The following is a 21,086-nucleotide window of genomic DNA, read 5'->3' on the forward strand; positions in this document are numbered from 1 at the left end:
CTATAGTAAATATTCAGTAGATGTCAAGTCAATAAATCTGTATTCAACTAAATCTAGACAAAATAGTTAATATGAATAAGGTGTGCTAAAGAGAAACTTACCTTGATTGGTATATTTTTGTTTGTTTCAAGCTCTGACACAGACTTTGGAGATGAGAGAGAACTTTCAAAAGCAGCTTCAGGAGATAATGTCTGCAACTTCAATAGTGAAACCCCAAGGGCAGAGGACTTCCCTCTCAAGAAGTGGTTGTAACAGTACCTCTTCAACTCCTGACAGCACCCGCTCTGCCCGCAGTGGACGAAGTAGAGTCCTAGAGGCACTGAGGTCTGTCCCTGTCACTGATGGCAGAATAGCTTTTCCTTCCTCCCTTCCTTGTTAACTTATCCTTCTTTCATTTCATGCAACTCCAGAATTCTTATTTGGGAATAGGAAGCAGAGGTGTGTTCCATACCAAGGAACTGCTTCCACTGAGGCATGATTAATACATTTTATTACCTCCCCTGAGAAAGACATGATTTAAGATCCAGTTTGCCTTGTTTGAAATGGATTGAATGGTAGTCCTCTCTGTTCTGTGTATTAGACTTAAATAATATTGCTATTAGACAGTAAGTGCATGTGTATGTGTATATATATATATAAATTTAGGCAGTTTTCTTATTGGATTACATGTTATTTTGTATTCTCTTTATAACTCTTATCTTCTAGGGAAGGTGATTACAGATCTTAGTGTGATGTGATTTAAGTTCAATAGAAATAACTTCATCTTTTCCTTAATAGAAAAATACGATGAAGGTTAATGGACTTATATCTTGAATTGATTAATTGAAATATGCATTTATCTATATTAACTGTATGTTTCATGAGGCTGTTTCTTTAGCTGAGTACGGAGCAAAAATGATTTTCTATTTAATACACCTCAGGTCATATTTTACATTTTAGAGAGCCTAAATCTTGTGCCAAAGTCAGTAAGTAAATATATTCTGAGAGTAAAAGGCCATCTTCCTTGTATTTGAGGCAAATGAACACTTTAGGAGTGCCATCAGCTTTAGCAAATTATTTTTATTAATAATTCTTTATGTATATGCATTGAAATATTCAGTATACACATTGAAGGCAGGTATTGGAATTCTTTTTACTTTTCAGTGAAATTGGTACACCATAAAGAGGAACTAAAAAGCCTCTTGATGAAAGTGAAAGAGGAGAGTGGAAAAGTTGGCTTAAAGCTCAATATTCAGAAAACTAAGATCATGGCATCTGGTCCCATCACTTCATGGAAAATAGATGGGGAAACAGTGGAAACAGTGTCAGACTTTATTTTGGGGGGCTCCAAAATCACTGCAGATGGTGACTGCAGCCATGAAATTAAAAGACGCTTACTCCTTGGAAGGAAAGTTACGACCAACCTAGATAGTATATTGAAAAGCAGAGATATTACTTTGCCAACAAAGGTCCATCTAGTCAAGGCTATGGTTTTTCCAGTGGTCATGTATGGATGTGAGAGTTGGACTGTGAAGAAGGCTGAACGCCGAAGAATTGATGCTTTTGAACTGTGGTGTTGGAGAAGACTCTTGAGAATCCCTTGAACTGCAAGGAGATCCAATCAGTCCATTCTAAAGGAGATCAGTCCTGGTGTTCACTGAAAGGACTGATGCTGAAGTTGAAACTCATACTTTGGCCACCTCATGCGAAGAGTTGACTCATTGGAAAAGACTCTGATGCTAGGAGGGATCAGGGGCAGGAGGAGAAGGGAATGGCAGAGGATGAGATGGTTGGATGGCATCACTGACTCGATGGACATGAGTTTGAGTGAACTCTGGGAGTTGGTGATGGACAGGGAAGCCTGGCATGCTGTAATTCACAGGGTTGCAAAGAGTCAGACACGACGGAGGGACTGGACTGAACTGAACTGAAAACATGTTTCACTCTAGTTCTCTATAAAGCTGGCTTACCTTAGACTCTGAGAGGTTTGGTTGTTAGTAACCAAAAAACCTTCCTTAAAAGCAGCCTATAGATACTAAGTACACTTCCTACGTAATTATAGTTATTGTTTAATTACAGTTATTGTTTCCAGTGATTAAAAATACAACCTGTGAATGGTCAGCAAAATAACCAGGTTTCTAAACATGTTTCCCTAAGCCTATATAATTGAGAAAAGTCCCTTTTCTAAATGCTGTAATCATTTTGGAATTTTTTAAAATTTCCTACAGTAAACTTACCCTCTGAAGTTGAGATTCAATGTGCTTTATTTTCTAGGTAAAACATAAGTTTCTGGGAAAAAAATTTTTTAAATAAAAATTTCCCTAAGTTCAATTATTGAATAAGTATTTTCAAGTTGCTTACTGGGTGCTAGATGGTGGACATTTAAAGGTGAACCACCAATTTGCCATCTAACTTAACAGAAGTTATGAGGACGGATTTTGTTATGGCTATCTGTTATTAAAATTGTGACTTCTGTTCCTTAGGCAGTCTCGTCAAACAGTACCTGATGTCAACACAGAGCCCTCCCAAAATGAACAGATCATTTGGGATGACCCTACAGCCAGGGAGGAGAGAGCAAGACTTGCCAGCAATTTGCAGTGGCCTAGTTGTCCCACACAATACTCTGAGCTTCAGGTTGATGTTAAAAAACTGGAGGATTCTCCTTTCCAGGAGCCTTTACATGATTCAGAAATTGCTGAACAGGGTAATGAGAAAGAAATCTATTTAATTGTTTGTATTAAGTACATGTTGACTTCTTGAAAATAAATAGATAAGCACTTCGTGGTTCTCTGAATTGTACATGCCAACAAAAACTTAATAGATATATTTGGGCTTAAACTTGGAAGTCAGATAAATAATTATAAATTGATGTAATTTATCATACTCTGGTTGGGAGAATTCCATGGACAGAGGAGCCTGGCAGGCTACAGTCCATGGGGTTGCAGAGAGTCAGACACGACTGAAGTGACTTAGCCACATAGGCATCATAAATTGAAATATGTATTTTGATTAAATTTGGAAGTTAAGGATTAGGCATTTTTTCCCCCAGACATTTTTCCAGTTCTTTTTGCATTTGTGTAGTTAATGCTTGATTTTTCTCTCAATCATCTTGTTCATTTAAGTCTTAACTCCACCTAGCATTTACCTACATTTCTTTAGAGCTGTATGAGTTTCTTTCTGAATTCCCTATATTTTTCTTCCTTGGACTTTACCTTGAAAACAAAATGCTTCCTGTTTCTCATCATTGGTCATCTTTCCCCCCCTCTTTCTCTTTCTGATCACATGAGTATTTCTCTATACTAGATGTATAGATTTATCTCTGCTTCTGATTTTCTCATAAAATTGCTCTCATTTTTAAAATCTGATTTACATTTTACTGATGAAGGTGTGGTATTTAAAGAGAGAAGCACACAGATAACACCATTTGCCATTTTAATTGCTTTCATTTATAAGCTCTAGAAATAGGCTACTTCTTTTGCATGTACATTTTACATTCTAGAATTTCTGTTTAATTTCATCTTGGTTAAGACAGATGAGAATATTTCCCAGACTTTCTTCTTAGTCATATTTGGATAACATCACACTGTAGCATTTTATTGCCCTCAGCTGTCTGTGATCCTGGGAACGTATGTGTGACCGGAGCCCCAAAACACCCGATCTCTGAAGAACTGGAAGCTCCAGTGAAAGACAGCCACCTGATCCCTACGCCTCAAGCCCCCAGTATTGCCTTCCCCCTAGCCAACCCACCTGTGGCTCCACACCCTAGAGAAAAGGTTTGTTTATCCTTAGTATGGTGATAAAACTTTTGGATATTGCTGTTACGCTACATTCAGAATTTTTTGATATCAATATCAAGGTTTTGTCATATGTTGAAAACTTTATTTCTTTGTACTTTATTATAATCATTTCTGCATTTGATGACTCAGAAAACTAAGTAAAATGTTACTGTAAAAGAACCATAGACTTGATAGCTGTTTTGATGTTAATTTTTTTCTAAAATAAACTTTTCCATTCCAGATTATAACAATAGAGGAGACTCATGAAGACTTAAAAAAACAGTACATATTTCAGTTGTCATCTCTGAATCCTCAAGAACGTATTGATTATTGTCATCTGATTGAAAAACTAGGTACAAGTATCTTACTTACGTCGAAAATGTAACCTTATTTGGAAGTCAAATGTAGCTAACTATTGATTACCATTTTTAAGCTGTAGAAATTGAGATTAGAAAGATGAATAACTTGTCTCAGGCCATACAGCCTCTCAGCAGTAGAACATAAGTCTTAGGATTTAAAGATTTAAAGTGAATCCCATCATTCAGGTGTAAGAATCTTGTCCTACTTTGAATGTTCATTGTTGAAACTCTGGACAAAATCAAAGGAATTATATAGTTAAAAACTACATTTTCATGAAGTTGAAGGTACACTGATATCCAGACAGGAGCTCCTCCTGCTGTGATGTTCTTATTCTACTGGTTGTCAAGCTCTTCCTGACCATTCTGGAAGCAGCATACTAGAAAGCTAAACTTCCTAACAACTACTTTAAAAAGTAAAATGAAGCAGGTGAAATTAATTTTACATATGTATTTTATTTATATGTGTACTTTATTTAATATTTACTTTATTAGTATATGCAAAATATATTCAAAATATTTTATTCAACATGTAATTAGTATAAAATATCAGTGAGATAATTTGCCTGTTTTCTTACTAAGTTTGAAATCTGGGATATATTTTACATGTACAGCACATCTCAACATCTCAATAGGGAGTAGCTGTGCTTCAGGTGTTCAATAGCCCCATGTGACTAGGAGCTACTGTATTGGACAAAGCAGCCTTATAGAACTTAATATGACAACTTGACCTAGAGAAACATTAAGAAATAATGATTGTTTTTAATAGTGGCCCTGAATCATCAAGAAAAGATTAAAGGTCCTTTAGTGCTCTCCTTTTAAGTTTGTGGGACAAACTTAAAACTCCTTTTAAGTTTTTTTTTTTTGTTAAGATTTCTTTCAGATACAGTTGTGTACTTAAGAAGCTGTATGTTTTGGAAACTTCACTCATGTGGAACATTTGTTTCCCAGTCATACAATAAATTAGATGGAGATAAGTCAGAATTGCTAAGCGTTACCTAGAGCTACCAAATGGAGCACTTTCAAGTGTGTGTCTTCCGTAGAGTGTTCCATCTCTGTAAACTATGCAGCTAGCAGAGACTTGTCTAGAAGAGAGCAGAGGCAGATGAGGGCAGATTGCTGAACTGGGAGTCTGTGACTAGAGGGTTTTTGATACTAGACTGCAGAGAGTCCCATCATTGTATAAACGAAGCAGCCGTGGCCAACTGATGTACATAAATAAGTTCGCCTGTTGTCTGGGTTATAATAAATTCATTACGTAGAATTAGATATTGATATTAATAATGGAATTTTTACCTTATTGTTCTTTAGTCACTGTGATCCTGGGTTAGTTACTCTATACCTGTGTCCTCATATGTAAATTGTACATAATAGAATATTCATAGAATAGTGATGATTAAATGCGTCAATACTTTAAACTCCCTGACTTGTATAGTAAGTGCTCAAAAGTATTGCCGCTCTTAATTATGAAAGTCATCTGTAAAGCATGAGTAGAGTTCCATTGTTTTGTTAAAAATCTCAAGAAGTCCTTGGTACCACACTGCCTAACCTCTAAAATAGAAATAAAAGCATGCTTTACATATGCTTTCATTTACTTAGGCCTTCTTCTTTCCTCAAAGTCAGACTTGTTTCTTACATATCTGAGAAGAGGGATCAGCTCTCACCATCTCCTTCATCTCTATTTACCTAGCGTGTGTTTTCCTCCTGAGCTGCTGTGTTGGTCTACTGACCTTATTTCCACTAAAAGCAGGACAAAAATTTTTTTTCTGTATTTAGTCTATAGATGCCCATTTTTGGCCTCCCTCTCCCTGGTGACACATATTCAGTGCTTGAAAACTGCTAAGGTAGTTGAAAGAGACTTAAGAGATGTGAACCTAAGAGAGGCTTAAGAGAGCAACCACTTGCAGTTTGTTGCTCTTGTTTGTATTCATTTCCTTTTTTTTATCTTAATTGTAACCAATTTCAGAGAAGCAGGAAATTTTGAGTAAACATTTTATAAAAATACTCATGTAAAGTAATTGTCCGGGGTTTTGTTTATTTAATGCAGTTCATTTATAAATAACTTCTCTGCATTCCTGGGCTCGATTCCTGGGTCGGGAAGATCCCCTGGAGAAGGAAATGGCAGTCCACTTCAGTACTCTTGCCTAGAAAATCCCAGGGGCAGAGGAGCCTGGCGGGCTCCAGTCCATGGGGTTGCAAGAGTCGACGACTTAGCGACTACACCACCACCACTGCATAGTGAGGTACATTTTCCCTCAGAAAAGGTTACGAATCAATAAAGTATCGATTTTTCTCTAATTAAGGTGGATCAGTGATTGAGAAGCAGTGCTTTGATCCCAGCTGTACACACATTGTTGTGGGGCATCCACTTCGCAACGAGAAGTATTTAGCCTCCGTGGCAGCGGGAAAGTGGGTACTCCATCGCTCCTACCTCGAAGCTTGCAGGACTGCTGGGCGCTTCATGTCGGTGTGTATGCAAATTAACGTGAAGGGTCATTTTTCTTTAAAATTAAATGTCTTAATAATTGATTCCAGCACATAAAATATTAAGCTAGTTATTTGAAATATTTTGGTTTGTAACTGACCATTGCAGTAATATCTATCATGTAGTTTTTGAAGTTTTCAATCAAGATAACCTCAGGGATCTCTCTTGTATAGACTAGTAATCAAACTGTTAATATATACCTCCTCCGAGACCATGTCCTTCTGTGACTTTCATCTTATAGTAGGTAAAGCCCAGTAATCTAAATATTACCAGTTGCTAAGATGAAGCTAGATGTACATGACTTTCATATGAAGGCAAATTAATCTACATTTCCTCCATGCTCATAAATTGATGCTTGTTTAGTACTCTCTGTATTTAAAGGAACAAAATGTGTAGCTTGTAGCTCTTACTAGATTGGGGACTCTTTGAGGACGAATTGTAGAAATGCAAAAGTTTGTTGAACTAATTCTCTAGGAAGAAGACTATGAGTGGGGAAGTAGTTCCATACTTGATGTTTTGACTGGAATCAATGTACAGCAACGAAAACTAGCACTTGCAGCAATGAGATGGAGGAAAAAAATCCAGCAAAGACAAGAATCAGGCATTACTGAGGTATTAATCTATATAATTATGTGGGTAGTATAAATGGCATTTGATGCCATGACTAGTCCAGATTTTAATTTTTAATAGATAACCTGTATTACAAAGTAAGAATAGTTCTATTTGTCTTTTATTCTTTGATTGATATACTTAATTTGGGCATTCTAAATTGAGCTTAGTGTGATTCCTAATTCTTCTAATTGTGATCAACAGTAATATATATTTAGTGTTGATGGCGCTCTTAAAAATCATTTATATGTGTAAAATGTGACCCATACTATATTTCTTCCAAAGAATCTTTTCAGCCTCTAGCTTCAGGAGTTTTCAACTTGGGGTCCACAGATTATCAAATCATATATCAAAGGAGTTTATAGATCAGATTCAGAAAGGCTGTACACTTTTGATGGGAAAAATACATCTTTATTTTTACAAACCTCTAATTGAAAGTTTGCATTTCCTTCATTATATAAGTCTAGGCAACAAATCACAACACTGTTAACAGTGCTGTGACGTTCCCCACAGAAATCAGGTATTTTTTTTAATGTGTTTTTTTATTTGGCTTTGTTGAGTCTTACTTGCAGCGTACAGGATCTTCACTGCCTCACATGGGGTCTTTCCTCGTGGTGCACGAGGTCTCTAGTAATGGCTTTCAGGCTCAGTCGTTGCAGTGTGGGTTTAGTTGTTTTGCAGCATGTGGGATCTCCAGCAGGGATCAGACTTGCATCCCCTGCATTATAAGGCAGGTTCTTAACCACTGAACCACCAGGGAAGTCCCAAAAATCAGATATTTTTGCTTGCATTATGTTTGCAACTTGAAATATTGTTTATGTTCATCACAACTTTAAAATTATAATACATATAGACCTCCTCGACTTGCAGTGGTTTGACTTTATGATGCTACAAAAGTGATACACATTCAGTGAAAAGCATATTTCAAATTTTGAATGTTGGTCTTTTTCCAGGCTAGCATTATACAATGCAGTACTCTCTGGTGATGCTGGGCTATAGCAGCAAGCACTGTGCCCAGTGAGCCACATGATCGTGGGGGCAGTAAACAACTGATACAGCCATTCTGTTTTTCTGTATAGTATTCAGTGAATTACATGAGATATTCAACTACTTTATTATAAAATTGACTCTGTGTTAGCTGATTTTGCCCAACTAAAGACTTCTGTGTTATGAGCATGTTTAATGTAGACTAGTAAGCTATGGTTAGATAGTATTACTGACTCAAAGGACATGAATTTGAGCAAACTCTCAAATTAGTTAGTGGACCTAGTGGAGACCAGATGCGCCTGGCGTGCTGCAGTCCTTGTGGTTGCAGTCAAAGACACAGCTTAGCAACTCAACAGCAGCAGCAGTGAGACTTCCCTGGTGGTCCTGTGGCTAAGGCTTCGTGCTCCCAATGCATGCGGCCCAGGTTCAATCCATGATCAGAGAACTAGATCCCACATGATGCAACTAAAAGTCCCATGTGCTGCAACTAAGACCCGGTGCAGCCAAATAAATAAAGTTTTAAAAAACAGTAGTAATCTATGATGGTTAGTACATTAGGTGTATTTAAATGCATTTTTTACTAAATGGTGTCTTCAACCCTCTGATGGGTTTAAGGTAGAAGCACATCTATTATGTCACAAATTTTTTAATATTTTTATAATTTTCAGTAAAATGGTTTCATTTGTAATACTTTGTTTTATTTTGAACATTTATAAAACATTCATATGGTATGGAAATTACATTTCAATAAAGGTGTTATTTTTTTTTTAATTATTTGGAAAACAGATCATAGGTTTTACTAGACTGCCAGATGGGTCCATGCCTCACAAAAAGGTTAACAATACAAATTATGTCATCTTTTATGTTATATTCTGAGTTCTCTGCTATCTCCAAGTCCCTGTTAGCCTTGATTCCCTTTATTTTAGAGTAATTCCACAAGCTTCTGTTAACTGTTAATTCTGTACTTAAATTTCCAATTTGTAGTCATTTTCAAGGGAAATAGTAGTGAGGCTTCATCTAATCTAAGAAGCCGTGTTTTAGATTCTACAATTAGATTAGTTGTAAGGAAGAAAAATACTACCAAAAAACTAGGCAAATGTCAAGTCACTTTGTTTTACTGTTACCTAATTATTAAATCATTTTTTTATTCTTTAATTATTTATTGATGGCCAACTGTATGCCAGACACCATGACTGTGTGCATCAGAGTGTTCCAGGCAAGATAGTTATCAGTTCATCAGAAGTAAAACTTAATAAGATTATTCACTTACATTAAACTAAGACTACAGAGAAAATAATGTTTTTATATTGTCAAATTATTTTCCAAATAATTTCTACACTGATTATTCTTTATTTGCAGGGGGCATTTAGCGGGTGGAAAGTTATTTTACATGTTGATCAGTCCCGAGAATCAGGATTCAAACGCCTACTTCAGTCAGGAGGAGCAAAGGTTTGTATTGAGTCAACTTAACTGGATTTTTTACAATTATTTCTAACCAAGGTTGCTGTGATCAGTTCTTGATTTTCTGTACTTTATGAGATGGTAATCCTTAGATGTAGCTTATACAGTTGAATTACCTTGGAACACTGATAGATTGTGGTGCTTTTTGTTTTTTCCTTAGGTGCTGCCTGGTTATTCTGTATCTTTATTTAAAGAAGCTACACATCTCTTTTCTGACTTTAATAAACAGAAACCAGATGACTCAGGAGTTAATATAGCAGAAGCTGCTGCCCAGAATGTATACTGCTTGAAAACAGAATACATTGCTGATTTTCTTATGCAGGTTTGTAAAATCCTGTCCTTGACAACCTCTCTACCAGAAACATGCTTATATGCATATAGATATAACTATACAGTAAAACCCTTGGTTGGTATTCATAGAATGTTAATCTCCCATTAGTCTCCTTGATTCAGCCCTTTCAGTTTCCATCTATTTTTTTAAAATAATGAACACACGTAAACATTTGGCCTGGAAGGTAAATATGAAATAGGTTTAAAAATCTGGAGACCTCTAAAAACCTTAAAAGTGCCCTCTAAAATGTTGGACTCTAAAGAACACAGAAATTGATTCTGCGAATCCAAGGAGAGACATTTACCCAGGGTCCTTTCTAAATTTTCTTGACCTTTTTGCTTTGTTGTTGTTTAGTTGCTAAGTCGTGTCCAACTCTTTGTGACCCCATGAACTGCAGCACACCAGACTTCCCTGTCCTTCACCATCTCCTGGAGTTTGCTCAGACTCATGTCTATTGAGTGAGTGATGACATCCAATCATCTCATCCTCTGTAACCCACTTTTTCTTCTCAGTCTTTCCCAGCATCAGGGTCTTTTTCCGGTGAGTCACCTCTTCCTGTCAGGTGGCCAAAGTATTTGGAGCTTCAGCGTTAGTCCTTCCAATGAATATTCAGGGTTGATTTCCTTTAGGATTGACTGGTGTGATCTCCTTGCTGTCCATGGGACTTGCAGGAGCCTTCTCCAGCACCACTCTCCTCTTTTACCCTCACCAAGAGGCTCTTTAGTTCGTCTTCACCATTCTGTTTCAGGGATATATCAAGAGGTTCTTTAGTTCTTCTACTCCCATTAGAGTGCTACCTTTTGCATATCTGAGGTTATTGATATTTCTCCTTGCAATCTTGATTGCAGCTTGTGATTCATCCAGCTGGGCATTTCACGTGATGCACTCTGCATAAAAGTTAAATAAGCAAGGTGACAGTATAGAGCTTTGATGTACTCCTTTCCCAATTTTGAAATAATCTGTTGTTCATGTCCAGTTCTAATTGTTGCTTCTTTACCTACGTAGAGGTTTCTCAGGAGGCAGGTAAGGTAGTCTGATATTCCCATCTGTTTTAAGAATTTTCCACAGTTTGTTATGATCTACACAGTCAAAGGCTTTAGCATAGTCAATGAAGATGTTTTTCTGGGATTCTCTAGCTTTTTCTATGATCTAATGGATGTTGGCAGTTTGATCTCTGGTTCCTCTGCCTTTTCTAAATCCAGCTTGTACATCTGGAAATTCTTGGTTAACATACTGTTGAAGCCTAGCCTGAAGGATTTTTGAGCATCACTTTGCTAGCATGTGAAATGAGCACAACTGTGTGGTAGTTTGAACATTCTTTGACTTCGCCCTTCTTTGGGATTGGAATGAAAACTGACCTTTTCCAGTCCTGTGGCCACTGCTGAGTTTTCCAAATTTGTTGACATACTGAGTGCAGCACTTTTAACAGCATCATCTTTTAGGATTTGAAATAGCTCAGCTGGAATTCCATCACCTCCACTAGCTTTGTTCATAGTATTGCTTCCTAAGGCCCACTTGACTTTGCACTCCAGGATGTCTGGCTCTAGGTAAAGGACCACATCATCATGGTTATCCGAGTCATCTTTTTTTGTATAGTTCTTCTGTGTATTCTTGCTACCTCTTAATCTCTTATGCTTTGGTACATTGTGAATACCTGTGTTAGATAGTAAGGGAAATCATGCACTTGCTACATGGAAGGCTCACTATATTCCTGTTCAGAATTGGCCTTTGTTGGCTATTTGAATGGGCAAAGAAAAATCTTGATACCAGAGTACCTAAAATGCCATCAGGAATCAGTGAGATACGACACATTATAAATGTCTTACCACAAAGGATTTCAAATAGAAGGAAGTCAAAACTCAACCTGGTTTGTAATTGTTGCTGCTTGCGTTTGGAAGTTGGTCAGGAATTAATAGAAGGAATGCCTGAAACAGATATCAAACCTGTTATAAAGCAGTGAAGTGTATTGACTAGGAATTAGTAAATCAGTGCTTGTTCTCCTTGAACATCTAAATAAATACATATATATATATATAAAACAGGTATACATGATTTATTATTTTTAAATGACAAATTTCTTGAGGTAAAAGAACACCATGTATACAAGAGATCGTGAAGATTTATTCTAAGAGCCATCTCTGATGAATTCATGATTCATTAGAATGCTGTGTAAAGAAGGATTCTGAGTTTGTATCATTAGCAGTGTCTTTGTTATCCTTGCTCAAATTAGAATCTTCTCAGTGGTAGCATTTCTTTCATTAGAGAATGAGAGCTTTATGATCCATTTAATTTCCCTTTTAGTTGCTAGAAACTCCGGGGAATTTTTTTTTAATATAATTTTCTCCTTTCCCTTTATTACTTGATTTTTTCTTTTATTTTGTGGACTGTTCAGTTCAGTTCAGTCGCTCAGTTGTGTCTGACCATTTGCGACCCCATGAATCGCAGCATGCCATGCCTCCCTGTCCATCACCAACTCCCGGAGTTCACTCAAACTCGTGTCAGTCGAGTCGGTGATGCCATCCAGCCATCTCATCCTCTGTCGTCCACTTCTCCTGCCCCCAATCCCTCCCAGCATCAGGGTCTTTTCCAATGAGTCAATTCTTCGCATGAGGTAGCCAAGTATTGGAGTTTCAGCTTTAACATCAGTCCTTACAATGAACACCCAGGGCTGATCTCCCTTAGAATGGACTGGTTGGATTTCTTTGCAGTCCAAGGGACTCTCAAGAGTCTTCTCCAACACCACAGTTCAAAAACATCAGTTCTTCGGCGTTCAGCTTTCTTCACAGTCCAACTCTCACATCCATACGTGACCACTGGAAAAACCATAGCCTTGACTAGACGGACCTTTGTTGGCAAAGTAATGTCTCTGCTTTTGAATATGCTATCTAGGTTGGTCATAACTTTCCTTCCAAGGAGTAAGCGTCTTTTAATTTCTTGGCTGCAGTCACCATCTGCAGTGATTTTGGAGCCCCCAAAAATAAAGTCTGACTCTGTTTGCACTGTTTCCCCATCTATTTCCCATGAAGTGATGGGACCAGATGCTATGGTCTTCGTCTTCTGAATGTTGAGCTTTAAGCCAACTTTTTCACTCTCCACTTTCACTTTCATCAAGAGGCTTTTTAGTTCCTCTTTACTTTCTGCCATAAGGGTGGTGTCATCTGCATATCTGAGGTTATTGATATTTCTCCCAGCAATCTTGATTCCAGCTTGTGTTTCTTCCAGTCCAGCGTTTCTCATGATGTACTCTGCATAGAAGTTAAATAAGCAGGGTGACAATATACAGCCTTGATGTACTCCTTTTCCTATTTGGAACCAGTCTGTTGTTCCATGTCCAGTTCTAACTGTTGCTTCCTGACCTGCATATAGGTTTCTCAAGAGGCAGGTCAGGTGGTCTGGTATTCCCATCTCTTGAAGAATTTTCCACAGTTTGTTGTGATCCACACAGTCAAAGGCTTTGGCATAGTCAATAAAGCAGAAATAGATGTTTTCTGGAACTCTCTTGCTTTTTCCATGATCCAGCGGATGTTGGCAATTTGATATCTGGTTCTTCTGCCTTTTCTGAAACCAGCTTGAACATCTGGAAGTTCACAGTTCATGTATTGCTGAAGTCTGGCTTGGAGAATTTTTGAGCATTACTAGTGTGTGAGATGAGTGCAGTTGTGGACTCTTACTATACTGTAATTTGGGTTTTTTTTAATTAGTTTATTTTAATTGGAGGCTAATTACAATATTGTGATGGTTTTTGCCTTACATTGACATGAATCATCCACGGGTGTATATGTGTCCCCCTATCCTGAACCCCGCCTCCCACCTCTCTCCCCATCCCATCTCTCTGGGTTGTGCCAGAGCACCAGCTTTGAGTGCCCTGCTTCATGCATTGAACTTGCACTGGTCATCTGTTTCACATATGGTAGTATACATGTTTCAGTGCTATTCTATCAAATCATCCTACCCTTGCCTTCCCCACAGGATCCAAAATTCTGTTCTTTACATCTGTGTGTCCAGTTCCATTCTTCTTTATTAGGATTGCTTTGGCTGTTCAAGATTTTTTGTGTTTCCATATAAACTGAGAATATTTGTTCTAGTTCTATGAAAAATACCATTGGTAGCTTGATAGGGATTGCATCGAATCTATAGATCGCTTTGGGTAGTATACTCATTTTCACTATATTGATTCTTCTGATCCATGAATATGGTGTATTTCTCCGTCTATTTGTGTCATCTTTGATTTCTTTGATCAGTGTTTTATAGTTTTCTTTGTAGTGTCCTGCTTTGTCTCTTATCACGGTCTTTATTTCAAAGTCTATTTTGTCTGGTATGAGTATTGCTACTTCTGCTTTCTTTTGGTCTCCATTTGCATGAAATATCTTTTTCCAACCCTTCACTTTCAGTCTATATGTGTCCGTTGGTTTCAGGTGGGTCTCTTGTAGACAGCATATGTAGTGTCTTGTTTTTATATCCATTTGGCCAGTCTTTGTCTTTTGATTGGGGCATTTAGCCTATTTACATTTAAGGTAATTATTGAGAACTATGATCCCATTACCATTTACTTGTTGTTTTACATTAGATTTTATAAACCTTTTCTATGCTTCCTGTCTAGAAAGATCCTTTAGCATTTATTGAAGAGCTGGTTTGGTGGTACTCAATTCTCTCAGCTTTTGCTTGTCTCTAAAGCTTTTGATTTCTCCTTCATATCTGAATGAGATCTTTGCTGGGTAGAGTAATCTTGTTTGTAGGTTTTTCTCTTTTATCACTTTTAAGTGTGTCCTGCCATTCCCTTCTAGGCTGAAGAGTTTCTATTGAAATATCAGCTGTTATCTTTATGGGGATCCCCTTGTGTATTGTATGTTGCTTTTCCCTTGCTGCTTTTAATATTTACTCGTGTCTAATCTTTGTTAGTTTGATTAATATGTATCTTGGGGGTTTTTGCCTTGAGTTTATCCTTTTTGGGACTCTGTGGGTTTCTTGAACTTGAGTGGCTATTTCCTTCCCCATTTTAGGGAAGTTTTCGACTATTATCTCCTCAGGTATTTTTTCATGCCCTTTGTTTTTGTCTTCTTCTGTGATACCTATGATTCGAATGTTGGGGCATTTAACATTGCCCCAGCAGTCTTTGAGGTTGTCCTCATTTCTTTTCATTCTTTTTTCCTCTCTGCTTCATTTATTTCCACCGTTCTATCTTCCACCTCACTTATCCTCTCTTCTGCCTCAGTTATTCTACTGTTGGTTCCCTCCAGAGTGCTTTTGATCCTCAGTTATTGCATTATTCATTATTGATTGACTTCTCTTTATTTTTTCTAGGTCCTTGTTAAACATTTCTTGCATCTTCTCAATCCTTGTCTCTAGTCTGTTTATCTGTAACTCCATTTTGTCTTCAAGATTTTGGATCATATTTACTATCATTATTTTGAATTCTTTTTCAGATAGACTCCCTATCTCCTCTTTGGTTTGGTGGGTATTTATCATATTCCTTCACCTGCTGAATGTTTCTCTGCCTTTTCATTTTGTTTATATTGCTGTGTTTGGGGTGCCATGTCTGTAGGCTGTAAGTTCATGGTTCCTCTTTATTGTGGAGTCTACTTCCTGTGGGTGGAGTTGGACTAGTGGCTTGTCAAGGTTTCTTGATTGGGGGAGCTTGTTTCTGTGTTCTGGTGGGTGGAGCTGGATTTCTCTCTGTAGTGCAGTGAAGTGTCCAGTAGTGAGTTTTGGGGGGTCTATGGGTTTGACATGGCTTTGGGCAGCCTGTGTTTTAATGCTCAGGGTTGTGTTCCTGTTTTGCTGGAGAATTAGTGTGGTATGTCTTGCACTGGAACTTACTGACTCTTGGGTGGAGCTTGGTTTCAGTGTAAGTATTGAATCTTTTGGGTGAGCTCTTGTCTATTAATGTTGCCAGAGTCAGGAGTTCTCTGATGTTCTCAAGTTTTGGAGTTAAGCCTCCTGCCTCTGGCTTTCAGTCCTTCTCTTACAGTAGCCTCAAGACTTCTCCATCAATACAGCACATATGATAAAACATCTAGGTTAATGGTGAAACAATTCTCCACAGCCAGGAACACCCAGAGAGATTCATAGAATTACACAGAGAAGAGGGAGGAGGAAGATAGAGGTGACCAAGAGAAAAGGGGGAGTCAAAGGGGAGAGAGCGATCAAGCCAGTAATCAATTCTCTAAGTGCTCTGCACAGCCCAGAACACCCAGTGAGATTCACAGAGGTAAGTAGAGAAGAGAAGAGGAAGGTAGGAGATAGAGGTGATCTGGACGAGAAAAGGGAGAGTCAAAAGGGGAGGGAGCAGTCAAGCCAGTAATCAAATCCCTAACTGAAAATGAATACTGAAGATAGATTCTTAAAGGTACAAAATTGATAATACCAAAAAGCAAGATTAGAAATCTAGAATAGACTCAAAAATACAATATAAAATACAAAAACAAAATCCATCACAATATTTATATATATGTGAAATTTACTTTAAAAAATACGGTCCTTTTTTTTGCTAGGTAATACTAGGTTATGAAAATCAAAGGAGTAATAAAGAACTTAAACTTTCTTTAAAAAATTAAAAAGTCATAATAGTAAAAATATATCTAGGAATTTCTCTGGAGCTGTTGTGGGCAGTGTGACGTTAGTTGAGTGTCAGTCCCTTTTTCCAGCTTGTACTTGTTTTGAAGGTCTATAGGTCCCCCTCCAGTGCACAGTCAGTATTAACCACAGGGTTTTAATGCGTTGCACCTGTCTCTTCCACAGCGGTTCCTTTTTCTGTTTATTTTTACTTCCTCTGTTTGCAAATCTCTTCAGTGTCTAATTTCTGCCCTGACACAAGGGGGTGAAGGTGGCTACTTATTTAGGCTCACTTGTTCTGTGTTTTGGGAAGGGGGGACACTGCAAACAAATACCACTGGCATGTTTGGGGAGTGCTCACAGTGTGTGGACCACCCTGGGTTTACCACAGCCCGGGGCAGCGTGTGTTTCCCAGGTCTACACTGCTCAGACTCCAGGGTGCTCTTCAAGGACACTGTCCCAAGTGGGCCCTACATTTCATGCAGTCCCCAAGTCTAAGCTGCTCAGGTTCTCGGGAGCTTTGCAGGGGCACAGACCCAGATGGGTTGTGCATTCTGTGCCTCCCAGGTCCGAGCACCTCAGGCAACCCAGTGCTTGATGAGCACACTGTCCCAGAAGCACCATGCATCTTAATCACCTCCCTGGTCCTGGCCTGTTGGTTTCCCAAGTATGCTGCGAGAGCACCATCACAGGTATGCTGTGTGTCTCTGGGGAGCTAATCTCAGGCTGTAACACTCCTGGCAGATGTCAACCATCCAGGAACCCAGGAAGACGTAGCTAGCAACTGGGAGTCTGCTCACAGTTTGGTAGAAGATGCAGTCTCCAGAGCTGAGATTGCAGCAGCCCCTTGCCTTCCGGCTCTGGCTCTGTCTGTCGCACACCTGCCTCTCTGCCTCTTGGGAGAGAGAGCCCTATATTGCAGCTGGCTCGCACTCCTTTGGTATTCACTCATCTTTGTTCTGTGAGTGCATCAGGGGTGACTGTGCTGTGTTAGAGCCTTTCTCAGGAAAGTTGTTTTTTTTTTTTTTTCCTGTCTCTCTGGTGACCCCATGTTGCAGTCTCATGTTAGCTCTCTCTGATTGTCATCAGGGCATTCAGGCCCATTCCTTACCCTAAGGACCAATGATGCTGCCACTCCTCCCTGCCCAGCCCCCACTCTCCGGTGGTAGACGCAAGCATCTGGGCTACTGTGATGCTGGCAGTGGTGGTTAGGTGTGTATTCTGTGGGGTTCTTTTTTTTTTTCTCCCAGTTATGTTGCCGCTCTGAGATTACAAAACTCCCCACAGACCCACCTGTGAGAGGGTTTCCTACTGTGTGGAAACTTTTCCTCCTTCACACTCTCTCCCCAAGACAGGTCTCCATCCCTAAATCTTTCGTCTCTGTTTCTGTGTTTTATATTTTGTCCAACCTCCTTTCGAAGAGAATGGGCTGCCTTTCTCGGTGTCTGGTGTACTCCACCAGCGTTCAGAAGTTGTTTTGTGGAAGTTGCTCAACATTCAGATGATCTTTTGATGAATTTGTGAGAGAGAAAGAGGTCTCCCTGTCCTATTCCTCCACCATCTTGGGACCGCCTCCCCCTAAATATATTTTTTAGAAATCTATTTGTTGAGATATGAGGTTTTAAAATTCTACTAATTGAATAAGGGGCAGGGATTAGGGGAATGTAGAGGAAAAGGCAACCCACTCCACTCTTGCCTAGAAAATCTCATGGACGGAGGAGCCTGGTGTCCATGGGGTCGCAAAGAGTTGGACACAACTGAGCGACTTCACTTTCAGAGAGGCTCCTGTACTTCATCCCTCCAGAAGTTACTGATTGTTTCAGGGATATGGCTGCCATCTAAGATAGGACCCAACATAGATGAATTGCTTAATTTGTACTGTGTCAAGTGTTTGTATGTGTACTATATAATTTGTTGGTATTTTTTCTTACATATGAAAGAGTGTATAGAAAGTATTTCCTGGTTAAAGAATAGCAGAATGTCATCCAGGCACCCAGGATAAAATATAGATTGCTAGTCTCATACGACCTCCAGTTGCTCCTCTCTGGTTATTTGTATCCTTGCCTTTGTCAGGGTTGATACGTGTGTCAGGTTCTAGATATCTGGAAAAATGCATTGGGGGAGTAAACTGCCCTGTATTTCTGCATCTGAGCTCATCATTGCCTCTCTGTAGGTCTCAGGAGTAGGTCAAAACAGAAGACATTTATAGAGTGAGGCAGCAGGCTAAGGATGGGAGAGCAGCAGCTTCATGTCAAGTTCATGGCCAAGAGAAACCAAGCAGAGGTAGGACCCTGAGATAGGCTTACCCCAGTGTTCTGATGTCAGGTTAGAAACTAGGTGCTGTGGCTGCAGGGAACTTCGTGATAACAGATTTCAACATGTCTTCAGTTGTGTTGCTTCAGTTTGGATGGTCACCCTGTATCTACTTCTGTACAGTGCCATCATCCCAGGAGCTCCATTCACTGCCCTTTGTCTCTTCTAGTAACTTTTGTCTCCTTGCTTCTAGTATTGCTATTGAGTAGTCTGAAGCCATCTGATTTATAATCCTTTATATGTAACTATAATCTAATAGGAAGTTCTTTTTTTTTTTCACATTTTCTTATGTCTGAATAGTTTCTGTTTCCACTAAGCTGTGTTTTCACAGCTGGGTTTTCATCTTCCATGTTAGAGGAATTTATCAGATATCTAGTAATTCTTGGTTTTCTATACATGATTAAGACAAGGGGGTAAAATGCTGTTCAAAAGTATTGAGCACATTTGCATCTTGTCCATTTTGAGCTGGGTGAGATGGTTTGGGTGGACTAATTATTGGACCTCCTCTCCTAGATTCATAACAGTGATTCATTTTATGTACATATTGCAAAGTGATCCCCACAGTAAGTCCGTGTACAACCACAAATTTTTTTTATATTGTGTGTTGAGAACCTCCAAGATCGACTCTCAACGAGTTTCAAATATACCATGCTGCTGACTGAAGTCGGACACTTCAGTCATGTCCGACTCTGTGTGACCCCATGGATGCCAGCCTACCAGGCTCCCCCGTCCCTGGGATTCTCCAGGCAAGAACACTGGAGTGGGTTGCCATTTCCTTCCCCAGTGCATGAAAGTGAAAAGTGAAAGTGAAGTCGCTCAGTCGTGTCTGACTCTTAGCGACCCCATGGACTGCAGCCTACCAGACTTCTCTGTCCATGGGATTTTCCAGGCAAGAGTACTGGAGTGGGGTGCCATTGCCTTCTCCGAAATATACCATACAGTACTATTCATTATAACCGCCATGCCGTGAATTATATCCCCATGACTTACATATATCAAATTTGTATCTCCTAACCACCCTCATCCTTCTTGCTCACCCACCCCTCAACCCCCTGCCTCTTTCAAGCAACCATCAATCTGTTCTATCTGCTGAGTTCTGAGGGTTTTGTTTTTTAGATTCCATTTATTAAAAAAACCATATAGTATTTGTATGTCTCTGTTTGACTCTTTTTGCTTAGCATAGTGCCCTCAAGGTCCATCCATGTTGCCACAGTTGGCAGGGCTTCCTCTTTAATGGCTGCCAGTATTCCATTTAGTCTGTGTGTGTGTGTATATGTGTTTGTACCAGTTTTCTTTATCTATTCATTCATTTCTGGATACTCATATCTTGGCTACTGTAAATAATGCTTCAGTGAACACAGGAGTGTAAAGATATTTTCAAGTTAGTGTTTTTATTTCCTTTGGATAAATAGCCAGAAGTGGAATTTTTGGGCCTTATAGTAGTTCTGTCTTTGATTTTTTGTGGAACCTCCATACTGTTTTCCATAGTGGCGGTAGCATTTACATTCCTACCAGTGGTGCACAGAGGTTCCCTTTTCTCTGCACTCTTGCCAACATGTGTTGTTTCTTGTCTTTTCTATGTAAAAGTTATTCTCTCAAGTGTGAGATGTTATCTCATTGTGGTTTTGATTTGCATTTCTCTGTTGATTAGTCATGTTGAGCACTTTTTCACGTACCTGTTGGCCTTCTGTATGTATGTCTTCTTTGGGAAAATGTCTGTCAGATCCTCTGCCTATTTTTTAATGGATTTTTTTCCCCCCACTGTTGAGTTTTATGAGTGTTTTGTATACTTTGGATATTAACTCCTTATCAGATACATAATTTGCACATTTTTTCTCCCATTTGACAAGTTGCCTTTTCATTTTGTTGATGGTTTCCTTCATTGTGCAGAAGCTTCTTGTTTGATAATCTCACTTGTTTATTTTTGCTTTTGTTGTCTTTGCTTTTTGTGTCAAGTAAAAAAACCAAAACCACTGTCTAGAAGCTTGCCACCTGTTTTTTTCCTAGGAGTTTTATGGTTTCAGGTCTTATGTTCAAGTTTTTAATCCATTTTGAGTTTAGTTTTTTGTGTGATGTAAGATACTGAGTTTCATTCTTTTGCATGTGGTGATTTAGTTTTCCCAACACTGTTTATTGAAAAGACTGTCTTTTCCCTGTTGTATATTCTTGGCATCTTTGTTGTAAATTACTTGACCATGTATGCATATGATTATTTCTGGGTCTCTAGTCTATTCCAT

At 38.8% G+C, this 21,086-nt stretch overlaps 1 protein-coding gene across 4 annotated transcripts in view; it reads left to right on the plus strand.

Moving 5' to 3' along the window:
* Positions 1–21,086, plus strand: part of TOPBP1 (DNA topoisomerase II binding protein 1) — a 70,981-nt gene that overhangs the window by 42,890 nt on the left and 7,005 nt on the right. For all 4 annotated transcript variants that reach the window (XM_005201960.5, XM_059886074.1, NM_001206766.2 and 1 more), the window contains 8 exons: positions 132–324; positions 2,463–2,683; positions 3,586–3,752; positions 3,997–4,108; positions 6,415–6,578; positions 7,071–7,208; positions 9,552–9,641; positions 9,814–9,975. In XM_005201960.5, coding sequence (XP_005202017.1) covers positions 132–324; positions 2,463–2,683; positions 3,586–3,752; positions 3,997–4,108; positions 6,415–6,578; positions 7,071–7,208; positions 9,552–9,641; positions 9,814–9,975 — 1,247 coding nt within the window. The remainder of the gene's footprint in view (positions 1–131; positions 325–2,462; positions 2,684–3,585; positions 3,753–3,996; positions 4,109–6,414; positions 6,579–7,070; positions 7,209–9,551; positions 9,642–9,813; positions 9,976–21,086) is intronic.

The sequence above is a fragment of the Bos taurus genome, chromosome 1 (assembly GCF_002263795.3).
Source record: "Bos taurus isolate L1 Dominette 01449 registration number 42190680 breed Hereford chromosome 1, ARS-UCD2.0, whole genome shotgun sequence".
Classification (NCBI taxonomy): Eukaryota; Metazoa; Chordata; class Mammalia; order Artiodactyla; family Bovidae; genus Bos; species Bos taurus.